The sequence below is a fragment of the Urocitellus parryii genome, chromosome 14 (genome assembly GCF_045843805.1).
Source record: "Urocitellus parryii isolate mUroPar1 chromosome 14, mUroPar1.hap1, whole genome shotgun sequence".
In the NCBI taxonomy this organism is placed as follows: domain Eukaryota; kingdom Metazoa; phylum Chordata; class Mammalia; order Rodentia; family Sciuridae; genus Urocitellus; species Urocitellus parryii.
The window spans coordinates 66,915,575-66,932,944 of NC_135544.1; the positions used below are offsets into that span (position 1 = coordinate 66,915,575).

Consider the following 17,370-nt stretch of genomic DNA (forward strand, 5'->3'; position numbering starts at 1 on the left):
GGAGACAGCTGAAATCACAGCACACCTAAAATCAAGACTCACATCCTGGAAGCCAGATAGCAAGTCAAGCCAGGGAACAAAAGAACAATCGCATTAGGGCATAAGCATGCAAGTAGCAGAAGCAATGCACACTGATTCGTGGGTAGAAGAGGTCGCTCTGGTTTGGGATAGCGTAGTGCCACCCCATGTGTATGGTTCCCTCTTTGTAGAGGAGCAGTGTCTCTTTACCCTCCTGTGTGGGGAGCTGCTCAGGTCCCAGGTTCAACGGTGAAGAAGGCAGATGAAGAGTCTGCTCTCAGGAGCTTGTACCCTAGTGGGAAAGACAAAATGAGTCAGACAGTTAAGTAAAATACCTAGCAGTTCTCGTGGGTAAGAGGCTAATAGGGAGGAGGAAGACACAGAGGCAGGTGTTCTTGTAGCCAAGTGTAGACTGAGACAGGAATGGCCCCCTGAGTTAGGAGCAAAAAGGAGCCACAGTAAGGAACAGTGAGGAAGCCAGTGTGGTGGCACAGAGGACAGAGGGTAGAACAGATGACAGGCTTGGGAGTTGACCAGCCTTGTAGTCATGACAATGTGTTAGCCTTTATTCAGAGAGAAACCGGAAGTTTCTAGAAGGCTTTGAGTGTCAGGTCTCTGGGCTGCTAGAACAAGGGGGCAAGAGCAGAAACCAGGAGTTGGGGATGCTGTGATAATGGCCCTGGTGAGAGCTAACCACAGCATGGGCCAGGGTGAAGTGGCACGAAGGACAGGTGTGGCCAATGTCCAGACAGATCATGGAGAGAAAGCCAACGGAATCTGCTGGCTGCCTGGGTCGGGGTGGGGGAGGGCAGATGGGTGCTTTGGCCTTAGCTCGTGGGAAAAACAAGTAGGCAAAGAAGTAGTAGTAGGTTTGGTGTGAGTGGCCCTGTCAGGAGACCTGGGTAGGAGCATCCAGGTGAGGAGTGGAGATCACCTGAACACAGCAGAGAGGGGCCAGTGACGAAGACTTCCTTGGTGAGGGGTGGAGAGGAAGTCAGGAGAGATAGAGCACAAAGATGACCAGCCACAAGGGTTGGCTGAGGGGGAAGACAGGAAAGAGACTAGAGGAGGCAGTCGGCTCAAGGGGCAGGTAGAAGAATAGCCGGCTCCTGACTGCCAATAGACCCACCTGCACAGAAGGAAAGAGCATCCCCTCAGCTCCTTTGCTCTGGCCTGCCACCCATCCAAAGCTCGCAGCTGCTGGAGTGCCCAGTGATGCCCATTGCAGCCATCACTGCTCCATCACAGCCACAGAGTTGACTGAGGGCCTGGGCCCACAGAAGGCCCAAGCTGTTCCTGAAACAAGTCGCCACCAGGCTGGGTTGTGTCTGTTAGCACCTCCCGGCTGTGGCAATGCAGAAAACAAAAGGAGAAGATAATAAAATTCTCTGCATCAGAAGGATACAGTTCATGACAGTGCACTCTGGAATGGCAACACTGAAACAAACAGTAGGACAAGCCAGTTTCTTATAGGTTAGCAGTTACTTTGAAAGCAGAGTTTAAAACTGTATGCTTGGGGGACCCAAGATGGCGGGCCCAGGGAGGCAGCATTCTGTATCACTCTGTGACCTGGGATTCAAGCAGTGAGAATTCTGCTTCTCTGTGAGCAACATTCCTGCCCCAAAGCAGGAAGCACCCTGTTGTCCAGGGTTCCAAGCCTCAGCATCAGAGTAGGTCTCCCAACTACTTCCCACACAGGACTACCAGGTACCTGAGCAAAACCATCAGCTGCAGCACCCTACACAGAACTTTCAGCCACCCACCCGAGCAGAAATCAAGAATGCCACTCCCATGCAGGACACCTGGCAGCTTTCCACAAGTGGGAACTCTGGCCACCACCCTGTATGTACCCCCATCTAGTGGGGCTCTCCCAGTTGCCACCATCTTGGGACTCTGCAACGGCAGAGATAGTTCCCTATGCACAGTAGCCTGCCTGCACCGAGAACTTCACACAGGCTCTAAAGTCAGCCAGCAGCCACGTGCTGCATGCCACAGAGATCCCCTCTGAACTCATGGTCCAGCGTCATTGCCCGGCTCCCCTGCCTGATCTGACGCCTCCATCTTGGGCGACTTTCATCACCATCTTCACTTGGGGCAACTTCCAGGTCGGAACTCTAGCTGGCCAGGTACCCAGTTTCTAACTCCCCCTCTCCCCAGCAGCCACTACCCCACACAGTGACACCCCAGTGACCTTCACCATCCTGAGGGCAGGAATACTGCCCAACCACAGATGACCCCACCTATTGATGAGAAGGGAAGCAGGAAAGACACTGATCTCCAGCCAAAACAATCCTGCTTCTTCCTTAAAGATTTTTTTTTCCTCTCCCTCTCTAGTCTCCACTACATACTTAAATTTTTGTGGGATGAAAATAAACCACTTAAAATTTGAAATTTTAGTTCTTTAAATCTGCACAAGACTCTTCTGCAGTGTCCTGAAGTGCGTTGAGCCTGGGCAGCTGTCGGGGAGTCAGAGGTCCCCAGTATTAACTCACTGGGCAGGTTTTTGTCCACAATACATGTGCTTTAAGGAGTTGATAGAACTAATATCTCTGTTCAGTGTATTCCCCTTGAGCAGGTGGTAGGAGGCACTTAGTTTTTTCTATATTGAGCTATTTTGTAAAATAAAATTTTATATGATCAAACTTTGTTTTCAAAGATCAAATTTGTCTGATGCTGATTTGGCCTCTATAACTATTTAAATTAAGTTTACTTTCTCATGAAACTAGTTTATGAAATCTAATGAGTGTCTCATCTCTAGGGATAGCATTTCACATCAGGTACAAAACGTTTTCTGCCTGCCGCATGTCCTAAATCCGACACTTCACTCAAGTCGGGTACAGACATTTCCTAAGCCCAGTTCTTGTGCTTTTGCAGCCCTGGAATAGGTCCGTGCTCAGTGACAGAGTGGATCTGGTGCTGGCATGTTACACTGTGTCACAGACACACTTTAAAGTCAGAGCTGCCATTGGCTGAACTGCTATCCCAGGCAGGCACTGAGACCTACTGCTAGAATTTCTCAGTCTCAAGTGAGGCGAAGTTTTACCACCCTCTCTGTGAGAAAAGGAGGCTTGCAGAGGTCAGGCACCTTGCCCTTGGTCAGAAGAGCTTCAGCCTGGGGAGGGTCTCAGAGTGGCTTCAGAAGAGTGGTCAGGTGGGACCTCTCTCCTGAAAGCACCAGGTCTCAGGTTCCAATCTGGTCTGGAAGTAAAGCATCCACGTCAGCAGCAGTGGCAACCCAGGAGCTGACTAACCCTGGGGAGGTTCCTCCCTGTACCTATGCCCTCGGCTGATGACTTTAGAAGTGGTACAATTGTCCTAAACTAGATTCTAGAGTCTTTGCACATTGGGAAGCCTAGCATTCAAAGAGAATCTTTATCAGAGTTAGGGTTCTCCCAGGAAGCCATGCAAGGACTGGCAGGTGATTTCCGCCGAGAACTAAAAAATAAATATAAAAAAAAAGACTTGCTTGGTCCCTTGACCATTTGCTCTAGCTGTTCTGGTATAGTACTGGGCCTCATGAAAGTGAGTTCCCTAAAACCCATCTTGTCCCCCTTTCAGTTTTCTCCTGCTTGTTCACCTTTGACACGAACTTCTATCTCCTTATGATTTCAATTCGCATGTGAAGTGTAACCCTGTAATACCATGAGAGCATGAAGTTGGGGTACAGTAGAGCTTGAGAGCCCCAGTAGAACACAGACACTCAGAACCAATTCTGTGTCTGTTGCATAATGTGTGATTCACAGGTTGTGTTGTGGCCCTGTCTACATCATAATTAGACTATTTCAGGATCTACTTGGGGCCTAAAGGCTAATAACTACACAGTAATAATTTGTAATTTATCTTTTTGCTTCAGCTCTATTTTATTCATTGTTTTGTTTTGTTTTTGTTTTTGTTTTCTTTCAGACCATGCCAGAGTCATCTCAGCCTTCTTTAATTACTGGATTACACACATCTTTCCTGAGAAAGACAGTGAGTGAAATCAGTGTACCACTTTAAGAAGAGCTAGTATTTAACCAGAAAATGTAAAAGACAAATACAGAATAGACTAAGAGTTAATTCTCAGGGTTGTGGCTCAGTGGTAGAGTGCTTGCTTGCATATGCAAGGCCCTGGGTTCCATCCTCAGCACCACATCAAAATAAGTGAATGAAATAAAGATATTGTGTCCAACTATAACTACTCTTTTTTTAAAAAAAAGAGTTAATTCTTATATACAAAGAAGATTAAATTCTTGATATTTTCTTTGTAACTCAAGTCCTGGGAACATTAAAGACATTTCTGACATATTATTTGTTTCTGTGCTTGTATATAATGGGTAAGGTGACATTTGAGACTTTAAATGAGAAATTGGGGAAAATTGAAATTTCTCCCTTATCTGCAGTTGTATATGTCTTGAATGACTACATAAAACTTGGTTGTTTTTCTGATTGCTGTAAAAAATGAAAATGAGCATTATTAAACAAACTATATAGTTTGAAGTTGTTATGTTTTTCTGAAGTTTTACATCATTTTGTATCTGAAAATCTTGGTTTTAGGACTGCCTTGTGAGTATTATAAAGTTCTGGTCTGAGTAATTTGTTCATGGAGGATTATTCTAAGTTGAGAGTGTCAAGAGCCTATTTTTCTCTCTTTGTCATGGGAAGAGTAACCAGTTTTTAGTTGCTGAATTTTAAAAGCGTCAGTCAATTGGTTTAACATTTTAGAAGGGCATTGTCTCTGTCCATGAAAATGATAGCTTTATAGCTATCATTTAGTGGTAAAATGTACAGGACATAAAAAGTATTGCCTTGATCATTTTTAGGTGGATGGTTTAGAAGCTTTAGTCCCTTCACCAGGTTGTACATTCATCACACTCTCATCCTTTCTAAAGCTAAAGAACATTACACAGTCTGTGACCATAGACCATATTTTTTATATCCATTTATCTGTTGATGGACACTTGGGTTGTCTCCCCCTTTAGCCTATGATGAAAAATGCTGATAAGAACATTCATACACAAGATTCTCTATGGACATTTGTTTTCATTCTTTTGAAAGTAAAATTGTGGATCGGATGGTAACTCTGTGTTTAATGTTTTGAGGAATTGCCAGACTTTTCCACGTCAAATGCATTTCACATTCCTGCCGACAGTGTAAAAGGGCGTCAGGTTCTCTCTGTGCTCCCCAGTGCTTGTGATTTTTTTTTGTTCTTGATAATAACCATCCTAATGAATGTGAAGTAGTATCTCACGGTGGTTTTGATTTAATGTCCCTAATAACTGAGGATGTTGACATCTTTTCCTGTGCTATTGGCCATCTGTATATCTTTTTTGGAGAAATGTCTGTCCATGCCATTGCCCATTTGTGATTTGGATTGTTTAGTTCTTACTGTTGCATTTTAGGAATTCTTTATGTATTCTGGATATTAATCTATTATCAAATGAGTGTTCGAGAAATATTTTCTCGAATTTCTAAAGCTTGCTTTTTCACTCTGTTGGTAGTATACTTTGATGTACTAAAGTTTTTAATTTCCATGAAGTCCAACTTAAGTATTCTCCTTTTTCCCTGTACTTCTGGTGTCATATCTAAGAAATCACAAGTAAATCCAGTGTCATAAAGATTTTATGTTGTATTTTCTTTTTAAAGTTTTATCATTTTAATTCTCAGATTCGATCTTTGATTCATTTTGTTAATTTTTGTATATGTAAGGTGAGGATCCAACCTCCTTCTTTTGCATGTGGATATCCAGTTTCCCATTGTTGAAGTGACTATCCCCCAGTGAATGCTCTCAGTACCCTTGAAAAAATCAACCGATGGTATCTGTGAGGGTTTGTTGCTGTGCTCTTTGCCCCAATCCATTGGTCTATATGTCTGCCTTTGTGCCATTACTATACCATCTTTTGTTATTGGTTGTTCAAAACATTACAAAGCTCTTGACATATCATATTTCATACATTAGATTCAAGTGGGTTATGAACTCCCATTTTTACCCCAAATACAGATTGCAGAATCAACTATACCATCTTGATTACTGTATATGTCTACTAAGTTCTGAAATCACAAAGTTTAAATCCTCCAATTTGTCTTTTTCAAGATTATTTTGCTATTCAGGATTCCTTAAGATTTCATATGGATTTAGGCCAGGTATTTTGGCTTCTGATAGAGACAACACCCATCTCTCCTCAAAAGTGAACCTAGGATGATGTCCTCTACCTTCCTCTGAGGGCATGGCGTCATCAGGACATCATTGTCATCTGCTCTTTGCACAATCAGAAAGTGTGGCCAGGACTCAGACCTGACTCCATGATAAATTTGCCCACTTCTGCTGGTGGTAATCTGTAGGTTCCATGTATCCCGCAAAAATAGCTTGAGATCTGAGTACTGTGTAAATTCAAGGAATGTCCGTGGTTCTTTAGCAGCTGCTGAATCCACCACCACCACCAGACGGAGAGGAAAGGAAGCCTTAGGATCACCCTCCATCATCATCACCAAGTTCCCCCAGAGATGTCCCTTCCATTATGTGGAACCTTATAGAAGCAGATGGAAATGGAGTATCTTTTCTGGTTCTAGAGATGGGTCACCTTGCAACAAGTGGCCAACCTGCACCCCCAGCTTAGCAAAGACTGGCAAGTGGAGCCACACTTGGGTCACGCCAGGACAGGTCCTCCAGAGTCACAGTGGCAGAGTAGCTGTGTGTTGCCAGCAGGTTCACAGAGTGAAGACGGGATGCAGTCCCCCACCCGTGTGGATTCAGGTGAAGGCCCACCGAGAAGCAAGAACTACAGGCATCACCGTGTCACTGTTTATTTTTTTGTGGGGTGTGGAGGGGGATACTAGGAATTGAGCCACTTATCCAGACCTTTTTTTATTTTATTTTAAGACAGGGTCTCATTAAGGGCCTATCCTGTTACTCTTGCCTTTGTTTTTTTTTTTTTTCACTCAGGGGTCTCAGATAGATGAGAATATTTCTGGCTGACAGCCAGAAAGTAAACAGAACCTTAGTCCTGCAATCTCTGGAATGGATTCTTGCAGCAGCCCCATGAGATCTCAGAAGACCACCCAACCTAGCCATACCTAGCCTATGACATAGGGATGCGCTAAGGTGGTAAATGGGATTATCTTAAGCGCTAGGCTTCGGTAATTTGTTAAGCAGCAGCATAAAGTATACTGCTAAATCTGTTTGGGGAATGCATCACCTCTTCAAAGCACACAGGACTTTTGTGTGGCAGGGTGGTCATGTGTGTACTTCTCACTTTGGAAAGGACTGGATGCATTCATCAGGCTCTCAGAAGAAAGCAGTGCCAGGAATGAGAAGACACTCTACAGAGATGCTTTGGCCACATGTAAGAGCTGGACAGAAGGGAACCCAGAGTGGACCAAGCTGGGTGTGCACAAGCTCAGCACAGGCTGCTCTGGGTCAGCCAGGGACACACTTGTGCTTGCTCTTGCCACATCAAGTTGCACCAACTGCACTAAGATCACAGGATTCAATCTAACATTGACAGGGTTGGAAAATACTGGATCTTTTTTCTTTTTGCCATGATTATAATTTATTATTAGCAATCTAATAAAAATTCCTCACATTCCTTGAGATCTTCCTTCCCTTTGTCTTAACTGATAAAATTTACAGAAAATAAACTACATGGTTGCATGCATATTTTGCATCACTATAGAGGATAAATTGATCTGATTACTATCTTATTCCAATCACAGTGGGATAAACAGATTATTATGTTTATGCTGACATATTAGAGACAATATTTATTTGCTTTGTTTTCTAGAAGAAGCATTGCTCTTTTTGGAATTAGAATAGTATACAAAACTAACGAACCCTGATTGTCATTCCACTTACTTATTTTATGGTGTCAGTATTCCCCTGCATTTTTAGGGTCAGGAGAATGTACACAGTCATAAAGTGGTTTTATAGAAGAAAGGAGCGTCCACAGGAATTCTGTGAAATTAAATAAAGGGCAACAAATTAGAACTTCCCTCCCACCAACAGTGCATTAAGTTGATGGGCATGGAAAATATGTAAATGTTTCACACCTAAAAGATACAAAGTGGATGTTCAGAACCAATAGGAAGACTATGAGTTTGTCAATATTTATTTTCATACTAACAAACACACATTATTAATGAATAGCCTCCTTCAATAGGGGGATTATAGCCTGGTGACTGGAAAGCCCAGGCCCATGAGGCCATTAGGAGCTCCTGGAGGAAGGAGACCCGCCTTAGTGCTGTAGATGAACGGTGGCCAGGACCAGTATCCTTGCAGCAGATTCCTCATCCAGATCCCTCACCTGTATGAAGAGGGGGCTCTAATCACAAGGACACCTTAGGTCTCAGTGAAAGGAAGAGGAAAGAGAGGACACAGCAGAAGACCACGATAACAAGGTCATCAAGAACACGAAGAAAAGCTGGGTGAGGTGGTGCACGCCTGTGACCCCAGCAGCTCAGGACGCTGAGTTAGGAGAATCACAGGGTTAGAGGCAGCCTCAGCAACTTAGCAAGGCTCTAAGCAACTTGGTGAGACCCTGCCTTAAAATAAAATTAAAAAAGGTCTGGATAAGTGGCTCAGTGGTCAAGTTGCCCTGGTTCAATTCCTGGTACCCCCCTCCACACCCCAGAAAAAAAATGCAGGTACCTCCCATGTTTTAGGCTCTGGGCCTCTCTTGCATCCTCCATTTGGTGATTTGGGGTCATCCTGAAGTAAAATAAGGCTGACTAGTACGCAGGTACCTCTAGCCACATGGCCCCCACCAGTCTGGTAGCTGACCTCCAGGACACTATCAAATGGGTAGTCTAAACGTCTGTCTAAACCGCTATAAAGTGTTCACCTGAGGCGGCGAGGGGGCAGCTGTGAGACTGTGGCCCTCAGTCAGGTCCTGCAAGAACTCTGGAGGCTGTGTTGGCTGCCAAGGGCCACCCTGGAGTGAAGGTGTCATGCCCTACAGATTCTGGAACTTTGAAAAGTCTAGTAAAGCAGAGTAACAGGATCGGCCCTAGGAGGAGGGACAGTTCCCTCAGAAATGGCAAGAGTGGCCAGGTACAGGGTGCCTGGGCATATCTTCCAGGTTCAGAGCTGTGGCGTTCATTCATGGTCACGTTTTAAAAACACGGAGCCTAAGATGAACACAAAAGGACAAAAGCAGCAGAATCTTGGAATTCTGGGTCCTCATGGGTCTCTGCCCACTGTGAAGAGCTCCCAAAGGCAGTGTGTCTGCACAGGCTTGTCTGAGTGTGGCCTAGGAGTGACACCAGTAGTGAATCTGGGGATGTGGCCAAATTCCATACTGGCTATCTTTTCTCCAGTGAATGTTGTGGCACCTTTGTCTATTATGAGACAATTGTATTTATGTGGGTTTGTCTCTGTGTCTTCTGTACCATTGGTCTTGTATCCGTTTTGGTGCCAATATCACGCCATTTTTGTTACTGTTACTTTTTTTTTAAAGTATGCTTATATAAAACATTGTTTATTAGTCAATTTTCAGTTGCTATGCCAAAATATCTGAGACTGGGAACTTTATGATGAATAGAGGTCTATTTATTTCCCAGTATTAGAGGCCAAAAATCCCGGCTTAGACAACCCCATTGGTGCGACCTGTTGTGAGGATCCCCCTGGCTGTGTCAGTCGTGGACGACAGTAATGGATGGAAGTAGTTCTCATGAGTGGTGTGTCTGTAATTTGGGGGACACAGTGGTTGGGTGGCCAACTAGCATTTGGAGGCAGGGGATGGATGGTTCAGCTTGACACCTCCCCCTGATACACCTGACCTTCAAGTTCTCATGGACTGTTTAGGAAGGCGCCTCGTGGGGATGGGCTGGAGCCCAGCACCAGCTGCTTACACAGAGACCGGCGGCTCCATAGTTGCTGTGGATACAGGTGATTCAGGGAAGCTGCTGGGCATCCCAGTGCCCCTGGTCCAGGGGATCCACCCCAAGACCTGGTAGATTCCAAAGACAGCACTGAATCCTACGGATGCTCTTTCCCCTTCCTGCCCTGCAGCATTTCCACACAGCACCAGACTCAGTCTCCTCCCATGTCTTATGCCCTGGTGCCTCTCATGCCTCCTCCGTTTGGTGATCTGGGGCCATTCTGAAGTAAAATAAGGCTGACTGGAACACAGGTCCCTTGATAATGTGACTCTTCTGAGGGTAGTTCATGCATTTGGATATGCTGGACAAAGGAATTGTTCATATTCTGGGCAGAATGGTGCCGTGTGAGGGAGCAAGGAGGTAGGAGCAGCTAAATAACTGGAGAGGACGGGTGGCCCCACAAAGAAGTGAGTGCTGGGTGGCACGGCCGCACCGGGCGCCTGTGGCCCACACTCATTCCTCCGCCCTGGAGGCAGAGTCCGGAGTCAAGGTGAGGGTGAGACTGTTTCCCTGGTCCTGTCTCCTCCTTCCCGGGTTCTCTGCTGGGCTCCTTCCTCCTGTAGGATACCGATCCAATGGATTAGGGTTCTCCCCTGTGCCTCGTTGAGTCATCATTGTCTCCTCAAAGGCCCTATCCATAGTCCCATGGGAGGTCAGGGTATCAACACATGAATCTGGGAGACATGATCCAGTCCAAAGCACTGGGAAAGAATGCAAAGGAAGAGACGAACACGAAAGAATGTGGCCTCAGAAGACAGAGGGAGGGAATTCTGGGAAGAAAGTTCTGGTCAAGAAAAGAAACTGTGAAGAAGCCCCCCTCCCAGGCCTGCACAGTGGTGCCTCTGTCCACCCTGTGGGCTCACTGTACCATTCTGGGGACACTCCACCAATAGCATCGCCAGTTACCTCCTGGAGGTCAGGTGGAGGCTGGCAGGGTGGTCAGTTGCTAACAACCGTCCACTCGCTGACAGGGACTCCACTTGCTGTTTGTTACATGACAGAATTTTGGCTTTGCCTTTGCCTTACAAAAAGGCCTCACCAAAATATTTCTTTGCTAAATAAAACACTTTCTGCTCCCACATGAGCCCTTCACTGTACTTCCAGCCACGTCTCCTGGGGCCAGGCTCAGTGGAGGTGTTACTGAAAGCCTGGTCCAGGTCCCTGATGCCATTCTAATAGCAAACACAAAGTTTTGAGAAAATGGAAAAAGAATTTTTATCACTTTACTATCAAAGGAGAAAGATAGGGGACTCCTGCCCCAGAGGCTGTGATTCTGCCCATCAGGGGGAACAGGAGGTTTTTAAAGTCGCAATTCACAGGCTATGTTCCACATGTTCTCTGTCTGGAGTTGTAAATCACTTTTTAATTTGGGAGGTGGTCATTTCTGAGATCGTCGGTGCCATCCCCAAGTCTGCATTACTTCGTTCCTATGGTAGGTGTGTGCACAGGACCCATTACTTTGTCTAGGATGGGGAAGAAAGGTAATCCTGTTTCCCCAGGATTGGGGAAGAGAAGAAAGAGAGGAAGAGAAAGAAACATGTCCATTCTAAAAATAAGTCACAGTGGCAGAGCAACAAGGCTGTATTCAAAGCACAAAGTGGACCATTGTCAACAGAGGCTCCCATGTCCAAGGACATGGCTCCCTCACCCATGCCCACCTCCTCCCTCCAGCCCTCCTAAGTGCCCAACCCAGAAAGATGCCTGTTAGAAAGAAAACCATCGTAATTGTTTTGTGTTTTTCCATATCACTTCTGTGAGGCTGATCCCTTTGAAGGACCCTCCTGTCTTGAAACACCAGCTCAGTTATTCCCAGAGTGATGGAGACAGATGTCAGACACTCCCGCACAGCCTCTGCCCGTGCCAGGGGCCAAGGGACTGCAGAAGTGAAGAATTCGGATATCGCAGTAGGGAGAGTGGGCTACCAGCTGTTGTTTTCTTAGCTTTTTGTCATTGTGACCAAAATATCTGACAAGAATAACTCAAAGAAGGAAAAGTCTGCTTTGGCTGATGATTTCAGAGACGGAGTTCAGGGTCAGGCATCGCCATGGGCCTGAGGTGGGAGAGCGTCATGGAGGAAGGGCTCAGAGCCTGAGAGTCGGGAAGCAGAGAGAGAGTGCTGCCCACTAGGGGCAAAACACAAGCCCAAGGCACACCCCAGGGACCACTCCTCCAGCTTCACCCTCCCTGCCTACAGTTACCACCCCGTTAACCCAGATCGTCGATTAACCACTGATTATGCTGAGGCTCTTGGGATCCAGTCATCTCACCTCTGATCGGCCGTGCAGTATCTCACACATCCGCTTTGGGGGATCACCTTCTATCTAAACCATAGCAGCCATTTACCTTTTTTAGATACCAAAACCCAGTGAGGAGATGCTCTGACAGGCATCAGCTTGTGGCTCATGACAATGAGGACAGGAAAGGAAAGCCTCAGAGTTTGGGAGCCGTGGCACTGAGCAGACCAGACCACTCAGGAGGGTCAGGGGTCCACCAGGGCCTCAGAGTGCAGACCTGAGAGCAGACCAGACCACTCAGGAGGGTCAGGGGTCCACCAGGGCCTCAGAGTGCAGACCTGAGAGCAGACCAGACCACTCAGGAGGGTCAGGGGTCCACCAGGGCCTCAGAGTGCAGACCTGAGAGCAGACCAGACCACTCAGGAGGGTCAGGGGTCCACCAGGGCCTCAGAGTGGTTTCTGCTGTGGACAGAATGTGTTGCTCCAACACCCAGAAACTTCATGTTCTCTGCTGAAGCCATCATAGATGTTCCTTGGAGGGCCCTTCCCCAATCAGATGGTATCAGAAGGTGGGTTTGGGATGCTTTCTAGGTTTGGGTGAAGTGATGGAGGTAGGGTGGTGCGATGGGGCTAGTGTTCTCCAAAGAGACCAGAGAGCTGTCTTGCCCTTCCATCTTGTAGCTGTAGTAGGATGGTACCATTTGCAACCCAGAAAGGCCCTCAACAGAAGCCAACTGTATCGCGAGGCAGCTAGCGCCTCACAAGGGTGATTTTTCCTGGTCAGGAGGGGATAAGCCACCTGAGAAAATAAATTCCAAAATAATTAGGGAACAAATAAGACAAAGTCAGAATTATAATTTTAAGAAGCATGGAGTACCTGATAGGTCCATCCTACATAGGAGCTGGAGCTGAATGATTTAAAGAGGGTTCCAGTAGTTTATTTAAGGGGGTACATCAAAGATAGGGATCAGGTTTCAAGGGTGGAGTCTTGCTTCTTGATCTCTTGCGGTCAGCAGGTCGATTGGCATTTTGGCAGGCTACACCCATCTCTGAGAGGCTGTGTGGCTCCAGCAGATCACCCATCTCCTGTGCTGTGTGGGACCTGGCAGAGCTAAATAGGACTCACATGTATCTGGGTGATCTTGCCATTGGAAGTTCCCAAAATCCCAGATTTTCCTGTTCAGTGGGCATCCATGCAGGTTGGGTCCACACGAAGTCCACGGATTGCTCTCCACACAACTGTGCTGAAACCTGATCTGGGACTTCAGCCTCCAGACTGGCGGGGAACGAGTGAATGTGCAGTGTTGGAGGACTGAGACGATGAGAAGCTCAAACTTTGCACACCACATTCTCCAGAAGAAAGGTGAACGGTGCAGCTGGATGTCACATTCTGGAGTTTGACCCCGCCTCAGCTCTGTGCAGCCCAGAACTGTGCCTTCTTTCCCAGCAAAAGATGAAGCTTTGTTCTCTGCTGAAGACCTCATAGAGGTTCCTGGGGAGGGCCCAGTGCTGCCAGGGGCACCATCAGGAACACTCTCCCCCTCCTCTTGCCTGGCCAAAGGCTGATCCCTGCCTGGTTTCCCCGCCAGTCCCCAGCTTTGACAGCCTGGTCTCTTGAGCTGCCTCCTCACAACCTTAGGCTTTACTGCTTGACATTCCCTGTAGATCACCACACCCCAGGAAGTCAGGGAGTGTTCTGCCTGATGTTGTATCCTTTCCAGTCTCCATACTATCGCCCAGCATTTGACACATAGCAGAATTTGGTATGTGTCAAATAAGTGAATAAGTGAGGGCCTGGCTTTAGCACAGGTCATGTGGAGGGTGGCCTATATGGTATTATAGACCAGAATGAAAAGGGAATTGAGAGCCAAAGGCAACAAACTAGCATAAGACTCAAAATAACTCTTGGGGGTGAAAAAAGATGAGGAAAGTTTAGGAAGGTGTTGGTAGGGATGTTGGTGTGTACACCTCTGAACCAAGTGCAGAAAATGCAGGCATCTGGGAGGATTTGAGAATGATTATACTCAACTGTGACTACAATTCCACTTTTATGGGCAGGGCTCAGGGAAATTCTCATGCGGGTCCATAAGTCTCATGTTAGCATCTTTTGTGTTTTCCTGGTGTCTCTCCCAGGGAAAGAGGGTGAGCCAGTGGCTTGGCTTTGGGGACTGTGGGAAGTAGCACTTCAGACAGGCAAGTAGCATTGGACTTTTTCTTTCCCTAAAACAGCGTGCTTGGAGGAAAGTAAGAAGATACGATGAATCATGTAGAACATTTTCATGAATTAAATTGTATACACACAAAACAATAATAGAACTTTTGCAAGAATATGTTTAAATAAAAAGATGTTCAGTTCACCATGCATGACTGTAGAAAAGGGGGAGAATGGAATGGGAGTAGGGAATAAATGAATGAAGATCACTGGAGCAAGCTAGAGCAAAGGCTATTAACAGAACAAGGGTGATGATGAATGATAACAAAAACTGCACAATTACCTCAGCAAGAGGAGACCAAGCAGTCAGGGAAAACTGCCCACCTACCTACCCAACCTACAAGCCAGCCATCTCCCTACACATCCAACCAGTCACCTACCCCCTCACCCAACCCACCATGCATCTACCTACACAATCTAGTTGTAGTTGTTTTGGGGTGAGTGGGGGACAACAGAGAACCAGTTTGTCTGTCAGGTGAAGTGAAGCCAAGACGCTCCCTTAAATGCCTTCCATACCTGTTGCCAGAAGGAAGCAGGTTTTTAGAAACTCATGTGACCTGGCTAGGTGCTCTTACCTAAAGGACGTCTACCCGAGGAATGGGGTTCTGGATCTAAGTCTCGGGTGACTGTGAGCTGGGGACTGTGGAAAGCTCAACTCTCAGCTCCTGGTCTCCCACCATGAGATGGAAACCACACTCTGCCTGCTCCTGGGGTGGATGTGGATGGTGGCTGTGGAAGCGGCAGTGCTGCGTGTGAGACGTGTTCCGCTCTGCAGTCCCACAGGGTGTCTAACAGGGCACTGCAAGGACCCTGCAAGGAAAGACTGAAGGAGGCTCCGCCTGCCCTGTCTTCCACAGCTGCCTCTGCTCCCCTGGGCTCTGGCCTCAGCTGGCGCTGGCTCAGCAACGCCAAGGCGAGTACCTGCGCTTACTAGGAGAGGGAGCCTGCGCATTCACTGCAGGGCTGGCCACGAAACCCAGGACAAAGAAGACATCTACCCTGGAAGAGGAAGGTAGGAGACGCTTCTCCCATATCACAAAATGTGTAGAGACAGAGGACTCATCAGAGATTGGCAGTGTAAATCGATATTTAAAATCAGAGCATTTCATAGAGGCCAGTAGACATTTTTTGAAATCCTAATAAAATATTTTAAGATAACTTGTGGATTTTTAATATGTTTGTATGAGTTCATTATGGTCATTCATCGTACCGGGGTTCATTTTGCCATGATCATGTGAGCATGAAATGTGAATTGCTCCACTTCAGTTTCCAGCACTTTCCATTCCCTTCTCTCTTCCTTGCTGCCATCCCCCTTCTTCTACTCTGGCTCTCCCTCCAGGTACAGTTTATTAAGTTAGTGATATATGGTGTACATAAAGGTGGAATCGCAGGTACCCAGTGGAATTTCACTCAGCTACCAATAAGAACAAAATGGAATTTTATTTACCAGCAAATAGATGAACCTGGAGAACATCATGCTAAGTCCAAGAAGCCAGACTCAGAAAGTCAAGAGTTGGCTGTTTTTCCTCATATGTGGAAGTTAGCCCAAAATAAGAAAAAAAAAAAAGAGGCGGGGGATCCCATGAAAACAGGAGATGGGTAGGGCAGGGGAAGGTGATTGGGGGGAGGGGGAGGGGAAAAGGAAGGAACAGTGGCGCTGGGGCTCTTTGGTGGAAACCTTCAGGGGTTCGAGATACAAGCAAATATGGTTATATCAAATTAAAACACTTCTGCACAGCACAAGAAACCATCAACAAATTGAAGAGACAAATGGGATATACCAATTATTCATCCAACAAGGAATCAACATCCAGAATAAATCAGGAACTCAAAAATCTTAACAAAAACCGGTAATCCATCCAATTTAAAAATGGGGGCAAATGATCTGAATACAAACTTATCAAAATATATACAAACAGTCGACAAATAAATTTAAAACACTCTGGGGCTGGGATTGTGGATCAGTGGTAGAGCACTCACCTAGCATGTGTGGGGCTCTGGGTTCAATCCTCAGCACCACATAAAAATAAATAAAATGAAGATATTGTGTCCAGTTACAACTAAAAAATAAATGTTAAAAAATATTCACTGTCATTAGCCATCAGGGAAATTCAAATTAAAACCCCACAAGACTACCTCACCAGAGCTAGCTTCCTGGGTGCCGGAGCATGTTGAACAAACTTCCTGGGCCCCCTCGTGCAAGAAGGGTGCCCCCTTGTCTCTTAAGGGAATTTTTGCTTTTACTTCCCAGAGTCTGAGATGAGTGTGGTCTTGCCAATTCCTGAGATACCCTCAAATCATCTTTCTTACTGTCTCTGGGCAAAGTCTTTGGGTTTTCTTTAGTGGCAGTAACGTCTTTAACCATTGCAACTTCCTTAGTCCCAGTTTCACTCTTACTTTTCAACTCCAAGTTTTTCAAATCTTTCTGCTCTGTTTTCTGCTCCTGATGATCACAATAAGTTTTGCTAAAAGCTGCCAGCAATATCCATGCCACCACCTGAATGCTATGCTGTCTATACATTTCTTCTGCCAGATTAAAAAGTCCATTGCTTTTATTATTTATTTATTTATTTGGGAGGAGGGTGCTGGGGATTGAACTCCGGGGCACTTGACCACTGAATTACACCCCCAGCCCTATTTTGTATTTTATTTAGAGACAGGGTCTCATTGAGTTGCTTAACACCTCACTTTTGCTGAGGCTGACTTTGAACTCATGAACCTCCTGCCTCAGCCTCTGGAGCTGCTGAATTACAGGCGTGATTCATCATACCCTACAGTCCATTGCTTTTAAAATCAGCCTCATAGAAAGTCTCAGGACACAGGGAAAATACAGGCCACTTCTCAGCCAGCACATAACACAGATGGCCTCTAGTCCAATTACCGCAGTCCTCCTTTTCCTCTGAAACCTCTCGAGACCTGTCTTCACTATTTGCAGACCCATTGGCATTCTGGTCTTCTGAGCTCCCACCAGAATTGGCCATAAGTTCTGCTTACTGTTAGGTAGCTGGCTCAGACATCCATGAAAGACACATCTCTGAGTCAAGCAGAGGTTTA

The 17,370-nt window shown here is 46.2% G+C and overlaps 1 protein-coding gene across 3 annotated transcripts in view; it reads left to right on the forward strand.

Moving 5' to 3' along the window:
• Erich1 (glutamate rich 1) overlaps positions 1 to 15,256 on the forward strand; it is a 78,652-nt gene extending 63,396 nt beyond the window's left edge. For 2 of the 3 annotated variants that reach the window (XM_026380250.2, XM_077792586.1), the window contains one exon: positions 3,922 to 5,563. In XM_026380250.2, coding sequence (XP_026236035.2) covers positions 3,922 to 3,995 — 74 coding nt within the window. In that variant the 3' untranslated portion in view covers positions 3,996 to 5,563. Of the gene's footprint in view, positions 1 to 3,921; positions 5,564 to 15,173 lie in introns of those variants that run through there. The other variant, XM_026380249.2, reaches the window with a different exon arrangement.
• The last annotated feature ends 2,114 nt before the right edge of the window (positions 15,257 to 17,370 follow it).